At 39.1% G+C, this 23,424-nt stretch overlaps 2 protein-coding genes across 3 annotated transcripts in view; both read left to right on the top strand.

The window, feature by feature from the left end:
* The window catches only part of top3a (DNA topoisomerase III alpha), a 40,966-nt gene extending 37,710 nt beyond the window's left edge, over window positions 1–3,256 (top strand). For both annotated transcript variants that reach the window (XM_060840714.1, XM_060840712.1), the window contains one exon: window positions 6–3,256. In XM_060840714.1, coding sequence (XP_060696697.1) covers window positions 6–130 — 125 coding nt within the window. In that variant the 3' untranslated portion in view covers window positions 131–3,256. The remainder of the gene's footprint in view (window positions 1–5) is intronic.
* Window positions 3,257–22,616: 19,360 nt separating this feature from the next.
* The window catches only part of flii (FLII actin remodeling protein), a 76,728-nt gene continuing 75,920 nt past the window's right edge, over window positions 22,617–23,424 (top strand). Inside the window, exon 1 of the mRNA XM_060840711.1 lies at window positions 22,617–22,724. Within this exon, the coding sequence (XP_060696694.1) occupies window positions 22,662–22,724 (63 nt within the window). The 5' untranslated portion in view covers window positions 22,617–22,661. The remainder of the gene's footprint in view (window positions 22,725–23,424) is intronic.

The raw sequence follows: 23,424 nt of genomic DNA, 5'->3' as shown, positions 1-23,424 counted from the left end.
CTCAGGGATGACAAATAAACGGACTGATGGAAACACCTCCAGAAACGGTCCAACTGCGAAAAAACCACGAACATGTGGCCTGTGCCACCAACCAGGACATACAAGGACTAAGTGCCCCCAAAACCGCTGATTCTCCCCCAACACTGATGTTTGGTAATGAACTGGAAAATACTGGCTACAGAGAAAGCTGCAGCTTCACTGGTCTCTAACCTTTATGACCAAAACCAACTGAAACCATGTGAACAGCTCTACTTGAGTGCTGGCAGCACATTAAGAGTGTCCTCCTGGATTCACTAATACAGAACTTGGAATGGTGCCTGTTGATAAGCTGCTAAAGTACAGCTACACTGCTAGTCTGGGAGATGAATTTGCAGTGTGAGGTGACAGTAAACTTTGTGGGCCTCATTTGTGTATTGTTCTGAGTGCCCAGTTGAAGAATCTGAAAACAATATGGACCCCATTATAAAATCCAGTAATCAAAAGTTTCCTCCATCTGTGTATTTAATTCCTAAAAATGATGATAAATCAGATAATTCTGGAGATGATACATTTTACATTTTTGAGAATGGGAGTTGGATATTTGAAGGATAGTGGATGAACTGAGATTGAAGGAGAACAACATTTTTTTCAGATGCCCTTTTGTCTGAATTCTAACGGATATTGCAGCTCAGGAGATAAGGATTCTATTTCAGCTTTTCATGTTAAGATAGGTTAATGTTTGTCATATTTCAGAGTTACCTGTCACTTGCAGTTCCAATTCAAGACATTCATATCTTAGTTGGAATCAATCATCAGGAAATATCACCCATAGAATTAAATAGCTTTGTTTCTGAAACAGATTGGTTGCATTAGTACGTTGCTGTACTAGCTGCTGGGAGTTCCTTATCACGTTAGAGACAGCCTTACTGATTTTAGTGTGGTGCCTATATGAAACTCACCCTCCGTATTCCTGTGATTTGTGGGAAAAGAAATGATTAAGATTCTAAGCTTTCTGGGCTTCATTTGTGGTTGACAAGAGTGTTTCTGCTTTACAACTTTGGGATTCAGTTCTTATGGATACAGGGTTCACTGTTGAAGTTCAGATTTATTGGATACAGATCTACGGTAAAGCACTGTGGGACTTGCATACCGAAATAGTTCTCTGATGGGTGCAAGTCTGTTACTGTAGACTGGGGCATAGTGCACACAGGTAAGTTTCATTGGATAATACTTGCCAATAGCACTTGTGGGTGCAGCTTTGTTCGTGACAATCTGTCATATCAAAACATGCTGTCATGTTTTCCTCTCTGTTAATTGAGTGATAATACTCCCCTGGTTCCGCTTAGTGTTTATTCTTATTCTGTATTTCTGTAATGCTCACTTTATTAGGTTTCTTCCACTGTTCACATGTAGCTGTTTCCCTACAAACATGGCCATTACGAGATGTGACTGGCTCTTCAGGGTTTTGACTTGGGTCTTAAGCTCTCTGTGATTAGCTCTGAATATTAACCCATGACAATTATTATCATCATGCAAGAACTTGCAGCTGTCACTTAAACATGAGATCTGTTCAATTACAAAGCAGGTAGCAGACAACATAGCTGGAAGCATATAGAACCTTGAGAATAAATTAAAATATTGAAAATTGGTTATATTTTAATACTAAACTATTGTGTACTCTGGTATTATTTTTAAAATTCTAATATTATAGATGAAATTTCTTTTCCAAAGAAGTTGGTTTGTTTTCTTGACATTTGATGTGAAAGCGTGATGTCCAGGGAATGTAATTGTTAAACTATCTGTCTCTTGTATGTTTATTACATAGATTCCTCCCAAAGTAGAATATTTTGCTAAGGACATGAAGCCAATTTGTAATTCATTGTCATAATATCAGCTTCCTCAACTTTACAGAAGAACAAATAAGACCATTTGGCTCCTTGAACCCATTTTACCTTTTGATGAGATTGTGATTAATGTCTATGTTAATGATTTACTCATCTTCTATATTGACAGTTTCAGCTGCACATGTGATGCTGCATAAACTGTCCATTGCATAGTTCCCTCCAATTTTCACTCAGACTGACAGCATTTTAGTATATAGGCATTTTTAATTATATTTGGAAGAACAATTGGCAAAGCAGCATTCCACTAGTACATTACCTTAAATTGTTTTAAAATAGTGTTTTGATTTTTTACATAAGCCTATTGAGGTCAATTTGATTTTGAAGCTAACCAAATCAAAACAGATCAGCATCTTGCTGTAATCAGAACTCTTTTCTGATATTAAGTAACATTCAGCCTTTAGTTCTTACACTAAGTAGAAATTGAACCTTTTTTGGTCATTTATTTATAATTGCATTATGAATGTTCAACATAATTGCAACAGATTTGCCCTATTATGGATTTGGTCTTTGATAATTTAATACAGATCAGTCACAATCAAACTGAGTGATGGAGTTTGATGGGGCTGGGTCTGTCCTGGTGTTCCCATGATTTTGTCTGAGCAAACACATTGTTGTCATCAATTTTGTTTCTTTTGACATTGGAATTTAAGTCTTATGGGTTACTGGTTGTTCTCTAACTGAGTGGTATGTCTGGCAAACTTTGAACATTGTGTTCTGTTCTTGCATCATGCTATCTGAATATGTGATGACAAGTGTTTGTTTGTTCTCTTACTAGGAGAATAGAGATTTAATTCTGGTTTAAGACCTTCCTGTCAGTACTTATGCGTATGTGTTCTGTTCATACATTATATGTCAAAACTGGAGAATTTGTGAGCTAGCGAGGGCAGGAGCATTGTCAGAAGGGACTGTCTGCGAGCCAGTTCTGGATTATCTATTTGTACTGAAGTTGGTTAATTAACTGAACTCCTCATCAAAGTCTTGCCCCATGATACAACTAAAGAGGTGGAGGAAGAACAGGATATTGGGAACGTAATCCTGACAGACATAAATCACCATTCCTTGATTGCTGCTGGGTCACTGTCCAGGTATTTTCTCCCTAATACCACACCGTGAGCCTACGTTACAGCATGGACTGTTGTGGGTCAAAGAGAAAGTTTATTGCTACCTTAAGCCAAATTAGGTTTAGCAGTAAATATCAATGTTGCTTCTTACTTTCCAACATTCTGAGAACAAAATTAAAATAATTTGCACCAAGGGCCAAAAACACAATTAATTCCAATTACAGCTTATTGATGAATCATTGATTGATCTTAATTGTGCACTTAAATAGTATCTGCTAAGTATGGTAATTGTCAATTATGATGACATTAGTTTGCCCAGGTGTTATAAAAAACAAACTTAATAAAATAACCATTATTTTAAAAGGAAATTTAAATTATTGTTTTCTGTGCCGACAATTCACCGTACTTCTATCTCGTACATTTTTGTATAATTTGTATAACTGGTTTGTCTTCTGCGAACTTTCGAAATAACAATTATTTTGTATGGATGTTTATCAACCATCCAGCATAGACCTCCTGGCCTTGTTCATGGTTAATTCGCAAGATGTTGATTATATAACAACAGATTTCTTTTTCCTCATTTAAAGTATCTGTTTTTCTGTTGTAATGGAACTGTCTCTTTAAAGCTAGATTATGATTATAAAAATGTAGTCACTGGCAAGAATGTTGCTTGGACAAAGTGTATGAAATATGTGTTTGTTTTATTGTGAAATAGTTGAGATTTTAAAAGAATCTCTTTGTGTCTTGTCCAATACAGACCTCTCTTAGTTATAAAGAACACCCCTCATCTATTATCAATGTTAAACAAACTATCCCCTAAAGCATTGGAAAGTAACAACTTACTTATGGAGTAATCAAATGTTTATGTTCTAATTTGCGAGCGCACATTCTTTCTCCAGAGGTAGCAGCAACAGTTTCAAATGCAAAAGGCACTGTCATTGATCTATTCCAGATGACTGATGTAGATTATATTGTCCTTATCAAAACATGTTGGAAGACGTAGCCCTCGATTGCTGGGTAGAACATTTGTTTGATCACTATCTAGTTAGCGCAAGAGGAAACGGCTGAGTGATGATGAGAAATGTTAAAATTGATCTGTGATAGCCAACTAGTTACATCTAACTTTCTCAAGTTAAATAAGTTGTGGTAAATTGGTTAAATAACAAGTATCACAGAACTATGCACTATCATGAAACATCTTTATAAAGGCAAAATTTTATATGTGAGCTGAATAAATATACTGTGACTGAGAGTAATGATCTTGTGGATGAGATAGAGGAATAGAATTTTTCAGTTCTCCAGCTTGGTTTTCTCATTCATTCATATAGTGGTGAGCTGCCTTCTTGAACCTCCGTAATCACTTAGCTGCAGACTGGGCTTTGTGATAATGATTTAGTGCAACTTAATGAGTCACTAGGAAATTTTCAGAGCACAGTTTAAAGTGAGCCATATTGGAAAGACCAGATAATAGCAGCCAATTTCCTTCCCTAAAGTGTATAAGTAAATCAAATGGATTTTTCTGACAATCATGGTCTTAATGAAGTTTTATTTCAAATTCTTAACAATTCCCCAGCTGCTGTGATTTGAATTTAAGTTTTGGATCATTAGTCTAAACCTCTAGATGATCAGTCCAGTCACATAACGACTGTGCAGCCATTTATTCGCAATTAGTGGTTTATTGAATGTTTTGTGCAATGTTAAATTATCCTCAACTTGCTGTCTCTGGTTGTTGATAATTGGTTTCTATATGCTCAAGAATGTGGTGCTGGAAAAGCACAGCAGGTCAGGCAGCATCCAAGGAGCAGGAGAATCAACATTTCGAGCATAAGCCCTGATGAAGGGCTATGCCTGACCTACTGTGCTTTTCCAGCACCACGCTCTCGACTCTGATCTCCAGCATCCACAGTCCTCATTTTCTACTTCTATACACTCAAGCTTGATGTCCTCCATTCTATCACTAGACATCATCATTTAATTATGAAGAATGGAGATAAAATTCCCTCTGATTGATTGTATGAGTTTTCTCCCTCCTGAAATGACACAGGTTAATCTCCAAATCCATTGAATCCTGTAGGTTTTCTGCTGCCAGATCTTGTGAGAACCTGGACAGTGAAAGAATTATTTTGACTGTGGAGGATATCTTCTAATCATTCAGTGCAATTGAAGTTTATTGGTCACTATGTCCATGTCAAGCTCTTCAGTTGAACTTTTAGTTCCACCCGGGCACCAGATATCCCGATCAAGATCAGAAACTCTACTTCATACACTGATTGGATTAAAAGTTACCTTTATATATTTTCTACACTGGGCCTTGTGTTATGAGCTTGCCCAGAAATGCATAAATCCAACAACACTGGAGCCTTTGTATAAGTCATGCCCATTTTGCATCAGTGTGTCATGAATGTCAAGCGATTGGATTGTTCAGCATGAAAGCCTGTCACTTTGACATCTCCTGTGAAAAGGTATGTAAGTGTAGAGTTAAGGTGGATGAGAAGTGTGTCACAGATGTGAGATGCCAATAAGTGGAGTACCAGAGCTGAAGGGGTGAATTAGTAAGGGTTAAAGCTTCAGCCAAATTGTTAAGGAAGCTAGAACTAATGAAGAGGCATCCAGGCTGTCAAAGTAAATAGCTATCAAAGGCCTCAGGTGAAGAACAAATAATACTTGGTGAGACATGGGAAACAAAGATAATATGGGACACATGAACACTGAATATGGCAATTATAATATTAGATTAGATTAATGCATGCTATAATCTATAAAAAGCTTGAAGGAGTTCTTTAATTTAGTGCAGACTTTGACCCTGTGTTAAAGCTACTGTCTATGTGTGCATGAAATAAATGATCGACAACTCCACAACAGATAACCATCAATTTGTCAAGTACCCCTACAACTGAGGTGCCAAGAATGAGTGCATAAGTCAAGTCAGGAGAGTGGCCCATGGTGTTGATTTGGGTAGCAGAATGTCTCGTCAGGCTAAGGTCTAGTCATGGGTACAGTTGGTTCTGCTATAACTAGTGTTTCTTCAACACAAATTGGCTATAATGCGATTGAAGAATTTAGACCATTATTGGTAGAATGTGAAGTTTCCTTACCGATATTGGCTTTAACACAATTCTGGTCCTATTGGCTTAAATGGTGCTGCTGTTATGTGATTTTCTTATAATGTGGGATTGCACAGGATCAGAATTATTGTGTTGTATCAGAACAGATTGTAAGGGGGTTTTGAGAAGGTTTGTAGCTCTGGTTGAGGTTCTGCATGTAAGTTTGCTCACTGAGCTAAAAGGTTCATTTTCATTCATTGAAAACGAACCTTCTAGCTCGGCAAGCAAACTTACATCCAAGACTGTAAGGGATTTGCATTCCAACAAGTGGGAGGGGTTGTTGAGTCAATGGTAGAGAGAATGTTGGTTCAGGCCAGAGGGAGTATTGTCTTGGGTTGGGGTCCAGTTGGAGGTGAGATATGTCAAATCTGAGCGGGACAGACCAGCCAGCAGAGATGAGGAAATGTGGTCAGGTTAGGCAGATGGTTGTCAGGGATTCAATTGTGGGGGGGAATTATCTGTTTGATAGTCATCCACAATTTAGAGTAGATTGTTAGTCCTCTAAGTTTTTTATGGATAATTATTAGGCTGAACTGAGTTACAACCCAGTAAAGTTTCTGACTTTAAGGGGCTTTTTGTTTGAGGGTTCCAGTATGAGGGAATTGCCAATCATAATTTTCAATTACCTAGGCAATTCCCATGAAATTTGCTGTGTGGGGATTCTGCATAGTGCTGTAAGGATTTTTGTGCTTTTTAAAATTGTGGACTGAAATGAGAAAACTGTTGTAAAAATTGTTTTAAATAATTGCTACATGCTTTGAAAAGAAAGTAGCTTGACACTCATGGCAAACATTGTATAAATAGCTGCTTGAACAGGCAGTAGCTGAGTTTAGATTGTGGATGAACTGGAGTCAAGGTATTCTTCACAGATGATACTTTGGTTGGCAACAAGACATTGATTGTCATAGATAATTGTTCATTAGTCCATGGACCAAAAGCCTTTGGCCTGAGAACAACTGTGGGATTGGTTCTCAGGTAACTCAAGTTTGGGCCTGGAATAAGTTGAGTTGGGAATAACTTTCTTTAAACCTTAGGAAAACCATTTTATCTTTTCTTCAAGGGTTACTGTAAGCTTTGACTTCTAAGTGACAAGTAAGAGGCCTTTTAGAAGAGAACTGGCCATCCTGTGCCTTTTGCCAACCAATGGAAGGTTGAAGATAAATCTTTTGATCAGCAAGAAGCAACTCAACAGATCTTGTGAACAAAGACTACTGAATTTCTTTTTCCATTTTTCTCTTGTCCATCTTATATGTGTGGAAGGGGATTAGAGTTTTAATTAGTCATAGAAATCTACAGCATGGAAACAGACCCTCCAGCCCACCTGCCATGCCGCCCAGTTTTCACAGTTATACTAGTCCCACTTGCCTACATTTGGTCTATATTCCTCCATATCTGTGCCATCCATGCACCTGTCTACACACCAACAATTAATAACTGTTTACAAGTAGCTGGACTCTAATTACCTGTAACAAATAGTGATGAGTGTAAAGTACAGAAACCTGGTGTTTGCTTAAGATCAACCTGGGCCTAAAAATCAGGTAAATTAGAGAATCTTTCTTTTAAAAAAAACTTTAATTTTTGTGATGACTCCAGTAAGGACAGGGCTTGATTTTCAATGTGCTCCCCTATGTGTTGTGACACTGCATTGCTCCCATGACTCTGCAAATTACAAAATTCAAAAATGTAGCTACTCACCCACCTACTTTCAGGTCTCACTTAACAGATCACAACTTGCTATGTTTTTAAACAAAACCTAAACAACCTTCTGGTTCTTTTTTTTTTGAGTCTTTTTGTGCCTCATCTAGTTTATAGCAGAGGACCTGGCAAGTGAGGAGGATTAAGAACTCTCTTTCTGGCTCATTACTTGGAAAGGTGATCTTTTAAATATAATCTTATTAATAAGTCTGAATCTCAATTGTATATTTTTTTTTTAAAAGTTCTAAAGTCTTGAATGGATCCAAAATACCAAGCGGAAATATTACACAATGGAACGATCACATTGATGGTTTCTCAGCACTGAATAACAAAGCAGTACATATGTGAAATAATTAACCCCTTTAGAATATTACAATTAATACATCCATCTGAAATTGGCTTCATCTCCCACCTACAATGAATTTGCCAATTTTAACTTAAATACTGTTGTTTGCATGGAAATTGAGAAATTGAAAACATAGTGGTTTAGTGGTGGTGCATGAAAAGTCCAGAAGTGATTTGATGGTGGGATAAAGCCATTCTGTTGTATGTGATAACATTTCTGACAAGCACAAAAAATTAGATACTCTTGTGTGGCTCTTGTGATGCAGTCATAGTGTCTCTACCTCTGGTTTAGGATGCCAAGGTTCAAATGCTACAGGTGCTGGACATGTGCAAAAGCATCTGAACAGGGGATGAGAAAATATTTTAAATATAATCATGTTGACTTTAAATTTCTCGTGTTTGGTGATAACACTAGCGGTACCACTGTCAAATTCCTTGGTAGATTACGATGCTGCATCCATGAGAGCATTAATGAGGGAGATAATAACAGGAATGTGGGCTTGGGATTCAACAGGAAAAACAGAAGTGGATGAGATCTTGTTAATATCAGTAAAAGCTTGGGAGCCTGCACACTTTTTCATTAAAAACGATCCATTACAGTTGATTAAACTTAGGCTATGAACAGGGTTGCTCAATCTAAAATGTAGACTGAGGTTAGTTGGTAAAAGACCTAAAAGTAGGGCTGTCAAATTGAGGTATCAGATGAGGATTCAATTATAAAGCATGGCCCAAGGGCTTAATCACTTCTCAATTCAGGCTTTACTTTTCTGTACTCTAGTTTTAAAAGAAGCTGAACCCATACATCCGCTTCTGCAGCAATGAACAGGAAGCCCAAGCCACTAAGCTTTCCTACATTTAACTGGTGGAGTTTGCACGCTATATAACTCAGTCTTTAGTTGTCAAGATAGAGAAACAACTAAAGAACAAGAAAGTAAGGTGAATTTATAGTGTGCCTTTCAAATCTCCAAGTTCTTTACTGTCAATTAAAGTTGATAATGAAGTTTAGTCACTGTTGTAGCATGGGAAACCCCGCAACCAGTGCAACTGCTATTGCAACAGATGGTAACTTTGACAGAAGTTCCTTCCGTGCAAATATGAAAAAAGAAATGCTCAGTGAAAATAGCTTTCTTTGGTTCCAACTAATCTGAAGCTTGTTGATTTTATCCAGTACATTTTAGAGACTAATTTAGTTATAAGCATGAACTTGAAATCTTTCTCTTAAAAAAAATATTTTGCGAAGTGAAAGCTATATGAATTGAATGGTTCCATTTAACACTACAAATCCCAAAATATCCAAATTATACATGGATATATGATTGCTCAGATACATTTATGAAGTGTTTTGCTGGAAAGGTATAGTAGACCACGTTCCTACACAGTCTGGTGAATTTAATTTATAATTAAATGGACTGTTAATCCCAGAGTCATGGTTTTGAACCCACATTTTTTTATTAAAAAAATAAAATCACAAATAAAAGATATTAATTGACTTGGATCACTAAAATGTTAGGCAAAAGTGAGGACTGCAGATACTGGAGATTAGTCAAAAGTGTGGTGCTGGAAAAGCACAGCAGGTCAGGCAGCATCCAAGGGGCAGGAAAATCGACATTTTGGGCAAAAGCCCTTCATCAGGAATCAGAAAGGTGGAGCGGATAGGTGAGAAGGAAGATGGATAGATGGGACGGGTCATGAGGATGGTGCTGAGCTGGAAGGTTGAAACTGGTTAAGGTGGGGTGAGGGGAAATAAGGAAACTGGTGACATCCATGTTGATGCCATGGGGTCGGAGTGTCCCGAGACTGAAGATGAGGCGTTCTTCTTCCAGGTATCGGGTGGTAAGAGAGTGATGATGGAGGAGGCCAGGACCTTCATGTCCTCGGCAGTGTTCGGCCACGGGGTGGTGAGGTTGAATGGCGCGGGTGTCCCTGAGATGGTTGCCTCATGGCCGAACACTTCAACTTCCCCTCCCACTCTGCCGAGGAGATGCAGGTCCTGAGCCGCCTCCTTTGCCACTCTCTTACCACCCAACGCCTGGAAGAAGAACGCCTCATCATCGGCCTCGGGACCCTCCAACCCATGGCATCAACGTGGATGTCACCAGTTTCCTTATTTGCCCTGCGTCCAGCTTACCAGTTCCAACCTTTCAGCTCAGCACCGTCCTCATGACCTGTTCTACCTGTCCATCTTTGCTCCCACCTATCAGCTCCACCCTCTTGTCCGACCTATTACCTTTACCCCCACCTCCATCCATCTATTGCACTCTCTCCTACCTTGCCCCGAGGCTCACTCCCTCCCATTTATCTCTCCATTCCTGAGGCTCCCAGTCTCATTCCTGATGAAGGGCTTTTGCCCAAAATGTCGATTTTCCTGCTCCTCAGATGCTGCCTGACCTGCTGTGCTTTGCCAGCACCACACTCTCTAAAATGTTGTCAGTCAGAGTTTGTGACTGTTTGAAATGAGATACTTAAATGCAGCTACACTTTCTATTGCTGAATTATAATGGTAAAAGCAGACTGCAATAAGAAATCAGCTTGCAAAAGACAATGAATAATTCAGTGACACAAAGCTGAAATAACCTTAAACATAACTCATTTTGATTTTGTATTTGTACAATTAAGAATTGCTACCCTGGTAGCATAAGTAAACATAGCTATTTGCAATTTGTGTAATTGTACTCCTGGCTACTTTACTTCCAGAAGTTAGAGCAACAGAATAGAAGCGATCTTCAAATGTAAGTAACAGGACATGGCGATAGACTTTTTTTTTAAGTGTTCATCATCCCTAGTTATATGGAGGTTGTGGAAGTGAGCTGCCTTCTGAAATGGAACCACTGGTATCCGTAAGGTTTAGATATACCGACTGCCCCATTAGGAAGGAAATTCACAATTTTTACAATGAAAGAAGGTGATGTAATTTCAAGTCAGAATGGTATGTGGCTTGGAGTTTGTAGGTACTCCTATATATTTGCTAGTTCTGACCTACCAAATCATCGAGGTTGTGGTTTGGAAACTTGTGACTTGCTGTACTGCACATTGTAGATTGTACTTAGTACTACCACTGTGTTTTAGTAGCAGAGGGAATGAATGTTTAAGGTGATGGATGATGTATCAATCAAGGGGGCTGCTTTTCCTGGATGAGCATTCTTCATTGTTAGAGCCCTGTAGACCATGACCAGGCTTTGATAAGTCAGGAAGTGAGTTACTTGACACAGAATTCCAACCTCTGACCTGCTCTATAGCCAAAGTGTTTACAGGGCTGGTCCGATTCAGTTTCTGGTCATTGGTAGCCCCCCAGGATGTTGATAGTGATGGTAATGTTGTTGGATTACTCTCTTTTGAGATGGTCATTATTAAACCAGGCCCTTGAGAAGTGTAAAGGAATTTGATAATAAACAAGAAATTATAAAGTATTAGAAGTGGCCATTAAAAGACCTTGGAGAAAGTGAGGACTGCAGATGCTGGAGATCAAAGCTGAAAATGTGTTGCTGGAAAAGCGCAGCAGGTCAGGCAGCATCCAAGGAACAGGAGAATCGATGTTTCGGGCATGATCCCTTCTTCAGGAATGAGGAAAGTGTGCCAAGCAGGCTAAGATAAAAGGTAGGGAGGAGGGACTTGGGGGAGGGGTGTTGGAAACTTAATAGGATTACAGGACCTTGACAAGTAGGGTCAAGTAGATCATATTAGATGTATACTAGAAGCTAGAGGGTTACTCGGGAAAGGGTAAGTCCACTCAAGGACAAAGGAGGGAATTTAAGCATGGAGCCAGAGAAAGTGGGTGAGGTACTTCACATTGATATTCACCAAGGAGAAGGTCACAGATTATGAAACTTTTAGTGAGGGATATATTGTCACTCTGGGGCATATCAATATTATGGAGAAGGAGATGTTGGGTGTTTTGAAAACATTAAAGTAGATAAGTCCTCAGGACCCAATATGTTCAGATACTGAAGGAGGTAAGGGAGGAGACTGCTGGGGCTTGACAAAAATCTTTGTATCTTCTTTAGCCACAGGTAAGAAGATTAAAGAATAGCCATGTTCCTTTCTTTATGAAGGGCAACAGGGATAATCTAGGAAATTATGGGCCAGTGAACCTTACATCAGTGGGCAGAAAGTTAATGGAGAAGATTCATTGGGACAGAATTTAATTGGAGAAGAATGGACTCTTTGGGGATAGTCAGCATGACTTTATATCAGGGAAGTCTTGTCTCTCAAACTTGATTGAGTTAGGGCACAAGATGATGTCTATGTGGACTTTACTAGTATTTGACAAGGTCTGTTAAGGGATGCTGGTCCAGAAGATTAAATCACATGGAATCCATGGTGACTTTGTAAGTTGAATACGAATTGGCTTGGCCATAGAAGATAGAAGGTAGTTATGGATGGATGTTTTTCTGACTTAAGAGTCTGTGACCAGTGGTGTTCCACAAGGATCCATCCTGGGACGCCTGTTGTTTGTAATAATTATAAATGATTTGGATGATAGCGTAGGTAGTTTGATTAGTAAGTTTGTAGACACAAAAATTGGAGGAATTGAGGATGGTGAGAAGGGTTATCAAAGATTACAGCAGGGTATACAATCAGTTTAAAAAGTTAGAGAAATGGCAGATGGAATTTAATCTGGACAAATATAAGGTGATACATATTGGGAGGTCAGATGCAAGAGGAAACCATACAGTGAATGGCCGGATCCATAGGAGCACTGTTATACAGAGGGATCCTGGAATCCAAGTCCATAGCTTCCTGAAAGTAGAAACAAGTAGATAAGGTGATAATGAAGGCATACGGCATGCTTGCCTTGATTGATCAGGGCATTGAGCATAAAAGTTGGCAAGTCATGTTACAGCTGTAGAAGACTTGAATTAGGCCATATTTGGAGTGTCATGTGCAGTTTTGATTGCCATGCTCTTGGAAGAATGTGGAGGTTTGGAGAGAGTGCAGAGAGGTTTACCAGGATGTTGCCTGGTCTGGAGTATATCAGCAAGGTAGAGGTTGGACAAACTTGGATTGTTTTTGCTTGAGAGTTGGAGGCTGAGGAGCAACATGATAGATGTATATAAAATTGAAAGGGGTGAGTAGAATGGAGAGTTGGAACCTTTTTACCGATGCATAGATTAAGATGACAGGGAAAAGGTTTTGAAGGAGATGTGAAAGGAATTTTTTTTTTTACAGAGTGATAGGTGCCATGAACATGCTGTCAAGGGAGGTGGTAGAAGTGAATACATTAGCAAGGTTTAAGATACATTTAGACAGGCACATGAACAGATAGGGAATGTAGGGATTTGGACCATGTTCAGGCAGATTGGATTAGTTTAGAAATGCGTCATCGTTGGCACAGATATGAGGTGTGAATGTCATTTGACAATTATCATTCCAAGACTGAACATTGTCCACATCTTGCTGCATATGCTTACCCACTGCTTCATTATCTAAGGTATTATGAACAGTGCTAAATACTCTGCAGTTATTGACTAACAACTGCATTTTTGACTTTATAATGGCGGTGGGCTCACGTACAATTTGGAGGAAGTTACACCCCTAGTGCATTCCAAAAACAAAAAATGCCAGTGGGGATTGCTGTCCAATGACCCACTTATGTAAGAACGGAATCAGCTTCAGTGTAGTGCGTCCCATGAGAGATGACCTGCTGACTTGCATGGAGTTCACATGTAGTGCAGTCCTTACATAAAGAGTGAATAGCAATAGCCAGGGTATGATTTTTTTATTTAAAACTATCTAGAAGTAAAGACTAATAATCCAAAACTGTAGCTTTAAAAATGAAGTCAGTGTACAGTAAATCACAAATTAGTCAATAACGGGAGAAAAATACACCGAATGTCAAAGTATGATAAGGCGTAGTACAGGGTATAACCAATTACATCAATCTCTTCCTCTTACAACAGATTCACCTTATTGTTAAAGTAAGCTGGCATATAGCCTATTTCCAAGTAGTCAAAAAGCTCCTGTCGCATTTGAAGGATCCGCTCAGCAAGCATTTCTTTGGTCCAGTCTTTTTCCACTTAGCTTAGGTGCAGGATAACATTGGTCAGTTGGTTGTCTGTCAGCTTATTCAGTGCTGGCTGGTCCTTGCAGATTGCTTTCATTATCTTCAAGAAGCAGAATCTGAAGCCCAAGTCAGTACTGTCCAAGGATTGTAGTCTGCTGGTCTCAGCAGCCCATAAACTCTGTTGCCATATATTTACAAAATTGCCATTAATTTGCATCTGAGGGAAAAATATTGTATCCTCCTTTTTAATCACAGGTAAGATATCGATATACAGGACTTTGTCCTCATCATACTGAACTTTCAACTGCAGGACGTCAACAGAAGCCTCAGGTTGAATGATACAATTCAGTAAAGTACTAATCACCAGCCAGTTCATATTCCCCAGTACCATCTTGTGGAACATCTCAAAATTAATTTTGGTGACAGATATCTTCCTACAATAAATTGATCCCAATAACTGATGTCTCAGGGAAAATATTCGATGTTATCCCTGTGTACCAGCTGCTGACCAGACACATTCAATGTTTCTTCCCCTGTAACAAGGATCCAGAGATAGTGTAGCAACAATGGCAGCATCAGGCAAACATGATCAGGGGCCACCATTTGGAGATCATTGTAAAGGCTAACACAGAGATTCATCATTCCCAGAGGGAGGTCTGTGGAGAAATTTCTGCAGCCCTGTACAGATGTTCATTCTGTGATGCTTAGCTTTGCCTAGCTCTTCAGGAATGATGGAGTGGTGTGTGGAATAGGCTAGAAGCTTTTCCTGCAGGCTGATGTGCTGGATGGGTTTTACTGCTCTCTAGTCTAATGATTGCCAATAAATTATCTTGATAAATCGCTAGAAAATACAATCAAAACATTCTTAAGGGTTAACTACAGCATTAAAAAAACTGAATTTTATGCTCATCAAGGCAAAAAGATGTTTCTCCAAAGCAAAACTTTATACTTGGGACGAGGTACAGAGCAAAGTTTGCTCTCCACTGCCCCAATCATTCAGAGGAGGTATAGCACAGATTCAATGCAGGGTGGCAAAGTCATGTAATAAAAGAAGACATAAGAATACCATGTACAGTTCTGACAAAAGAGTTGACCTACCCAGGTTTGATACATGTTTAGCATAATTTCCCTACTTTCAATTCTATTTCTCTAGAAATAAACACTCACTGGTTCATTTATACTACAAGATCCCTTTGTTCCTCTATCCACCTACCAATAATAAATAACAACATCAGAAATTATTGGAAAAGCTCAGCTGAGTTCTGAGGAAGGGTCACTTGACCTGAAACATTAACTCTGATTTCTGTCCATAGATTTTAATTGATAGCATCCACCGTTCTTTTGTTTTTTCCAATAATAACTGATCTTTTTCTTCCCTACCAAACTGTATCCACTTAATTTATGTTTTGAACTTTATTTGCCCATTCTGGAGGTTTATTAATGTTCTCCTCAGTATTGACTATTGCACCACCAATTTGGTGTAATCTTTGATTTTTGAAATTTGTCTTTTTTTGGTTCCAAAGTCAAAATTGTTTATGTAAGTTATGAGTATCAGAGGACCCAGCATTGATTCTTCTGGAATACCACTACTCATCTCTACCATTTTCACAGTAAAACCCTTCACAGGAAATCCTTGTTTTAAGCTTCCCAGTGACAATCTTGGTGAGTTTTATCGGAGGCGCCTCTCTATGACCCCTTGCAAGTTTTCTCATGCAATTTCTTTTAAAGCTGTTTAATCTCTTGATTTACACTTTTTCTGTTAATGTTGCCACACCTTCATTCGCAGACTAATAGAACAGTGCTATTAGGAAATTGCCAGGAGAGCTCAGCAGGTCTGGCAACATCTGTGGAAAGAAAGCAGAGTTAATGTTTTGGGTTGAGTGACCCTTCCTCAGTGCTGTTAGGTTTTCCTATACCTCAAGAGCTGACTTGAAAGAATCCCAGATCAGCCCTGACTTTTGCCTTGTTCTCACCCGCTTTCACTTCTGCTTGTTGTCTCCTTCCCACCTTGTTTGCTACCTCATGCTAGCCTTGCCCTTTGCACAGCTTGCTGGCTTGCTTGCCATCTCATTTCAGGCATTAGTTCATTGTTTCCACATTCCAAGTAACAGACACTTGGGAAAGATTTGCTAGGGAATCCAACTCCCACTTATACATTAATTATTAAGAAAAAAATTTCATTTGTTTGACATTATGTTGCTTCAGGAAACACAAAGAACACAGATCAGGATATTAAGTGAAAAATTACTGTACTTTCACGCTCTGCTTTCTGTCTTAAAGCGATCTTACAATCCATTATTAACAACAAAAACAGAAATTGCTGGAAAAACTCTGGAGGTCTGGCAGCATCTGTGGAGAGAAAGCAGAGTTGATGTTTCCGTCACGTGACCCATCTTCAGAATTGTTATGTTCCCTTACTCCAACCTCTCTGACTTAATTGAGAAGTCTATCAAGGAGAACCTTACTGGATGACTTTCCAAAATCCAGATGAATTGTCTATATGACCATTATCTACTCATTATTGCTTCCTCAAAAATAATCACTAAAGGCTTGTCAAGCACTATATTCTCTTTTGAAATCCACGCTAATTATTCAATATTGTATTACTTCTAAATATGCTTCTATTCTCCCCATTAGTAGGGGTTCCATTATTTTCCTAACACCAATGATAAGCTGATTGGTGTACAATTCTCTGAGGAAGCTCTATCTCCCTTCAATATAAAGAATTATACTAGTTATCAACCAATCCTCTGACACTACAACTTTTTTCTATCAAATTTAATATGTTTAGTAATACCTCAGGCTATACCTTCCTGAGATATTTTAAACTATGTGGTTGCAATTCATCCTGACCAGGAATATTATGTTCTATATTTGTTTAATTTATTCAGTATATTCAGTGATATTTTAATGCACTTCTCCTGAGGGCTTATGCCCGAAACATCGATTCTCCTGCTCCTTGGATGCTGTCTGACTTGCTGCACATTTCCAGCAACACATTTTTCTGCACTTCTCTCTTGTTCATCTCATCATTCAAGTTTGTATCTGTATCTGTTGTATCTCCCTGCTACATACCAAAACAAAATAATTATTCAATAAGTCTTAATTATTTAATGTATTCCTTAATGTTCCTCTTCCTTTCCAGTCACCCTTTTGTTCTTTACATACTGTAAACTATTTTGATTGTAGGTTGTACCTCCCTTGTCTCACTGCCTTGGAACTGGAACTTCGCCAGACTACAGGAGGTCAACTATTCTTCGTGCACAAACATTACAAAAATGAAGACCTCTTCTAAACTTGCATCAGTCACATACCTAATGGATGAATTATTGTCCAATTCAGCACCAAAAACAGAATTTAGTGCAGCCAAAATGGACAAAGTTTGATAAGAGGTAATATGAATAAAGATCGATGCATGCCTATTACAGAGAGCTGGAAGTATTGTGGGTGCTAGACATTAGAGTTCCAGATTAGGGAGGTACAACCTTAGGTGTTTTTGATAATTTAATTCCATAATGTTACAATGTCGAAAGTATGCTTTAAAATAGTGTTTTCTGAATATTGAAATAAACTTAAAGTGCAGGCTCAGTTGCCCAAATGTGAAAGCTGGAAAACGAGCTGTCCTAATATAGTTACTTGTAACAATTGGCTGTCAAAGGGATACCTGGGTTTTGATTGCTGTTTTGACAACAATTCACATTTAACTAATTAATTTAAATTATGTCTCGGACACTAAAACCAAAGTGAGTTTGAATTTAATGTTTTGACAACATTGAACGAATGAGAGGGAACGATATTGGGGGTATAAAAAAGCGAGCATTTTGAAAACTAGTCAGAGCAACTGCCGTAGAGCCTGACAGCTAACTGTCCATCTAAAATCTTGTTCTCAAAGAAGTTAAAAGACAGTCTATCAGAGGTACCTTTCCTGTAAAACACATGTGCAGTAAAAAGAAAGAAGACAACCCAGGGAGAAAAGCTGGTGGAAGATTGAAGACAGCGGAGAAGACAGAAACTGTGTGGACTTGAGAATAAGTTATTGTAATGTTTAATAAGCCTGTTATTGGAACAGCATGTTAATAGGCTTGTGTTCAGTTAAGGGAAAGAGTATTCAGTTTGTTCATAGTTTTGTTTAGTGCTCACTATTAGAGTTAAGAAAATAAATTGTTTTTTTTCTTTAAGTAGTGGAAATTAAGAGTTCTCTCTCACTCCCTCACATTTTAATAGATTACAAGGTGACCTTTTCTGGGTGTTTGCTTTTAATTAATAGACGGGTTCGACCTCTGTGTTGTAACAACAATTCTTCTTTGCCTTCTGAATTATTTTTTGACTTATCTCACATTTTCTTTGTTTCCTCTTATCATCCATTCTGCTCTTTTATGGTCCACTTCTTTCGTCACCTACATTTGTTTTCTTGTGCATTTATTTAACAAGGGAGCCACAATTTGTTGAGTTTCTTTTCTCCTTTTGTGGAGGATCTCTTTTTGTCCTCTGGTGAAGTTCGTTTTCAATTGTTCCCATTGTTGTTTGCCAACATTGTTGCCAATTTTGTTTTCCCAGGTTTTACTCTCAGTCCCTGAATTAGATATAATCATATAGCATGGAAACAGACCCTTCAGTCCAACTTATTCAGGCCGAGCAGATTTCCTAAATTGGACTAGTCCCATTGTCTGCATTTGGCCCACATCCTTCTAAACCTTCCCTATCCATGTAGCTGTCCAAATCTTTTAAAGTGTTGCAATTATTCTCGCCTCTACCACTTCTAAGGGGATCCATTTCGTAGGGCACTGGTATCAGTATTGTAACAGGAGGGATCTGAACTGTTGGGATAGTCTCCACCTGAACTGAGTTAGGACCAATGTTCTAGCTAAAAGGGTAAATAGGGTGGTCAACAGGATTTTAAACTAGAAAGTGGGAAGTGTGTTTGTGGAGTAGGGGGGTGGATTCAACTGCATGGAAAAGTATGAAAAGAAAGGAGAACTCAGGAGAGGTTATTAAAGTCTCCAGAACATGAGGTGGAACAGACTGTTTGGCTAAGGTTAGGAATCAAACTTCACACTGGATAAAAGGATAACAATGAGAAGAGAGAAGATAAACAGAGGACTGAAGGTGTTGTATCTGAATGCACGCAGAACACGAAATAAAGTAAATGAGCTTTGTGGTGCAGATTGAAATTGGCAGGCATGATATGGTAGGCATCATGAAAATATGTCTTTATGGCTGCAAGGGGATCAGGACTGGGAGCTAAATATCCAAGAATATACATTCTATCAAAAAGATAAGGAGTTGGGCAGAGGGAGTGGTGTTGCCTTATTAATAAGAAATGAAATTAATAGCAAGAAATGACATAGGGTCAGATGATATGAGGGTAAGTTAGTCAGTAATATGAGGAGAAGATTGCGAGGGTTTCTTTAGATACATAAAGGGCAAAACAGCGGCAAAAGTGGATATTGGGCTGCTGGGAAATGATGCTAGAGAAGTCGTGGGGAACAAAAAATGGTGGGGGAACTGAAAAAATGCATGTTAATCCTGTCTCTCAGAATCCCTCCCAATAACCGGTCTACATTCCCTGACTATTCCTTGTAGCCTTTCACAATTAAAGACACAACATTAGCAACTTTCCAGTCTTTCAGCATCTCATCCATTTCTGTAAATGATATAAATATCTCTGCTAGGGTCCCTGCAATTTCTTCCTGGGAAGGCACAGCAGGTCAGGCAGTATTCCTGAAGAAGGGCTCATGCCCACAATGTCAATTCTCCTGCTCCTTGGATGCTGCCTGACCTGCTGCACCTTTCTAGCAACACATTTTCAGCTCTGACCTCCAGCATCTGCAGTCCTCACTTTCTCCCTGCAATTTCTTACCAGCTTTCCACAATTTCCTGCAATACATTTGAACAATTCCTAGGATTTATCTACCTTTGTGTTTCAGATGTCCAACCCTTCTCTTGTGTAATATGGACTCTTTTTAAGACATCACTATTTATTTCTCCAAGTTCCCCAGCTTTGATATCTCCAGTCTCCACTTTATTTATGTTATTCCTTTGTCCTCATGGTCAATTTTGCCAAATATGCCTCCGCTTTAGAACTTCCCAGCAATGGCTACCTTGGAACTCTGACTGAGTGATAACAGCTGTGCTCCTGCTCTAACAAGCACCAGTTCTCAACTCTGCTTCTTCACTCTTGCAGTTCTCACAAAAGGGCTGGCAATTTTCAAACCTTGATATGTGATCACAGAAAGAATTTAGAAAGCACAGCTGTACGTTTACTTCTCTTACTTGTGTTGGATGAACAAAGCTTCTCTTTGTCTATTTATCATATGATTGTTTCCTGCAATAGATGCAGGACTCCTGTTGAACCTTAGTTCCCCATACCCTTCACCTTTCTCTTTTATGAAGTTCATACAGGTAGTTTTCCTCATTTCCCATGATAATTTTATTCTATTTCTTTGCTCATTTCCCTAAATTGTTTTCCTCCATGTCCCCTCTGCCCCAGAGAATTACAGTCCAGGAACAGATCTTTACCTTTTTTTGGTTGTATTTGATATTCAGCTTTGTGTTTGGATTCACTCATCTGTATGTTCAGCAGTTTCAGGGATGTGTCAATCCAGTTGTATTCTTTTATAGGTTGTGTGACTGGATTATCTAACGAATTGTCTGGTGGATCACTGGCCTTGTCAAACATTTGCAAACATACAGAAGAATTTAAGAAGTTTCCACTGAATTGGGCCATGTAAAAGCTCAGATGTTAATAACTGGACAGAGCAGCCAGTAACAGAAACCCTGAATGATTTGGAGTTCCCAAGTTCGAAAATAACAAATGAGCTCCACGGTTCATCCTACAACAATGTGTGACACTAAACCCATGCAATCTATGCTGTCCAGTTATCAGCAGTTAATCCAACCCTTTCAAACAATACCTCAAAGCTGTTGCACATTAAATATCCAGGTGGTAAACTGGATGCAGGCACAACTTGGTCACAGTGTAACATTGTGGAAGCTTGGCCAAAAATGACAGATGCCAACTCACCCTTTTAACAGCCACCATTGCGGTAGCGAGTACAGCAGCTCCAATTCCCAGAACTGGGTGGACATTTGCCAGCATGAAGTTGATGACATCTACCAACCCACTGTCTCTCCATTTTCCTTTTCCCTGAACAATATTGGCCATCTGGATGTAGGTGTGCTCGCTGAGCTGAAATGTTCATTTCCAGACATTTGTCACCCTACAAGGTAACATCCTCAGTGGGCCCCAGGCAAAGCACTGCTGCTGCTTTCGATTTGTATGTTTGGGTTTCTTTGGGTTGGTGATGTCATTTCCTGTTCTTTTTCTCAGGGGTGGTAGATGGGGTCTAACTCTATGTGTTTGTTGATAGAGTTCTGGTTGGAATGCCATGCTTCTAGGAATTCTCGTGCGTGTCTCTGTTTGGCTTGTGCTCAGATGGATGTGTTGTCCCAGTCTTCCTTGGTCGTGTCCTTCCTTACCTGTATGTAAGGATACTAGTGAGAGAGGGTCATGTTGTTTTGTGGCTAGTTTTCTGCCTGTTTGTCCAATGTAGTGGTTGATAAAAATGTCACTTTGAAAAAAGTTATCATTTGCAACCTCAATTGACATTTTTACAATTTCTTTAATAAAAGTGTACCAAAAGTTAGTCTAAATTTCTGAACTAATTTTACATTCACAGTAACAGGATAAATAATAATAAGCCAATGTTATAACTGGAAAAACTAATCCTATAAATTAATACTAAAATTCAACTGTAAAGTTCACTTTTGGCAGTATTGATCAGCAATTCCTGTCAGTCATTCAACCCGAGTTTCCTCCCACAGTCCAAAGATGTGCAGGTCAGGTGAACTGGCCATGCTAAATTGCCCATAGTGTTAGGTAAGGGGTAAATGTAGGGGAATGGGTCTGTGTGGGTTGCGCTACGGAGGGTAGGTGTGGACTTGTTGGGCCGAAGGGCCTGTTTCCACACTAAGTAACCTAAAAAAAATCTCTGGGATGGATTAGGTAGTAAAAAAATGAGGTCTGCAGATGCTGGAGATCACAGTTGAAAATGTGTTGCTGGTTAAAGCACAGCAGGTCAGGCAGCATCCAAGGAACAGGAAATTCGACGTTTCGGGCATAAGCCCTTCATCAGGAATGGATTAGATAGTAGTCCTTTATTAAAGCTTCTCGAATATTCGATGTCCCCGAGCTAAGAGATGAGCACCCGGTAAATCACTCGATGTCTGGACTACATCTTCCTTCTTTACCCCATTACCTCACTCCTCCTTGGAAACAACATGACCCAGCAAGCGACACGCCTTCTCAGACCGTGACTGACATCGGAAGCAACCAATGACATCGCCCAGGCTGCGGACACGTGACAGTAAGACTATGTCATGTGTCATGAGAGAGTACGTCTTGTCTCAACCTAACGTGATGGCCCCACTGTTATTGATAGAACACATGACCAATCATTACCCAGAGGTTCCACAATTGACCCGGCCATCTAACGCCGGTGAACCAATGAGGAGTGGAGAAAGGGAATGTGGTGTTTGGTTGAGGTGTCCGTGATCAACTGTCACTGTCAATATGGCTGCCACCGGGGTGTTGCCTTTCATTCGGGGTGTAGATTTAAGTGGAAACGATTTTAAAGTAAGCTATTTACATTATTTTGAATGCAAAACGAATTGGGGAATGAATAGTTAAGTGTTGGGGTTTTCCGATCAGTTGTTTCTGTGAATTTAATGAGGGCCGGAACTGAGACTTGGAATCTTGTTGGTTCAATAACTTAGTATTAGATGTTAAAGTATTTTAATATATTCCCTGTCTGTTTGTATAACAATAGTAAAACATTATCTCATACTTTGTTTGGCAACAGCTTGCATTTACTTAGTTCCTTCAATGGAAATATCAGAAATGAGAGTTGTTTTGTGGCCCTTCCTGCGTACTCTTCTATTCAACGTAATTTCTGGCTGATCAACCTCATCCCCATATCTCTTGATTTCCTTAGTACTGAAAAGTCCCTCTACCTATGTCTTGAATATACTCAGTAATTGCACACTCTGGTGTGAGGCATAAACGTCTCCTTTTAATCACAGAAGTAGCGATAACCATCAGTTCTGTCATTGGAATACATCATTAGATCATCTGCTCAATGACAGTTCAAATGGCTGACTCCTTATTTAAGACTGTGAGACCTATGTTCTAGAATTCAGTTAAGAAATGCTTTTTTAGCATTTATCTATGAAGGCCCTTAGAAAATATTACAGTGTTATATTTGACTTTGTTTATCTCTCATTCTTCTTCTGAACTACAGGAAATATAGACCTCCTCTACTCAATATCTTTTCCTG

The sequence above is a fragment of the Hemiscyllium ocellatum genome, chromosome 20, assembly GCF_020745735.1.
Source record: "Hemiscyllium ocellatum isolate sHemOce1 chromosome 20, sHemOce1.pat.X.cur, whole genome shotgun sequence".
In the NCBI taxonomy this organism is placed as follows: Eukaryota; Metazoa; Chordata; class Chondrichthyes; order Orectolobiformes; family Hemiscylliidae; genus Hemiscyllium; species Hemiscyllium ocellatum.
The sequence above is the reverse complement of the archived record's forward strand: the minus strand, read 5'-3'. Positions and strand labels throughout refer to the sequence as shown.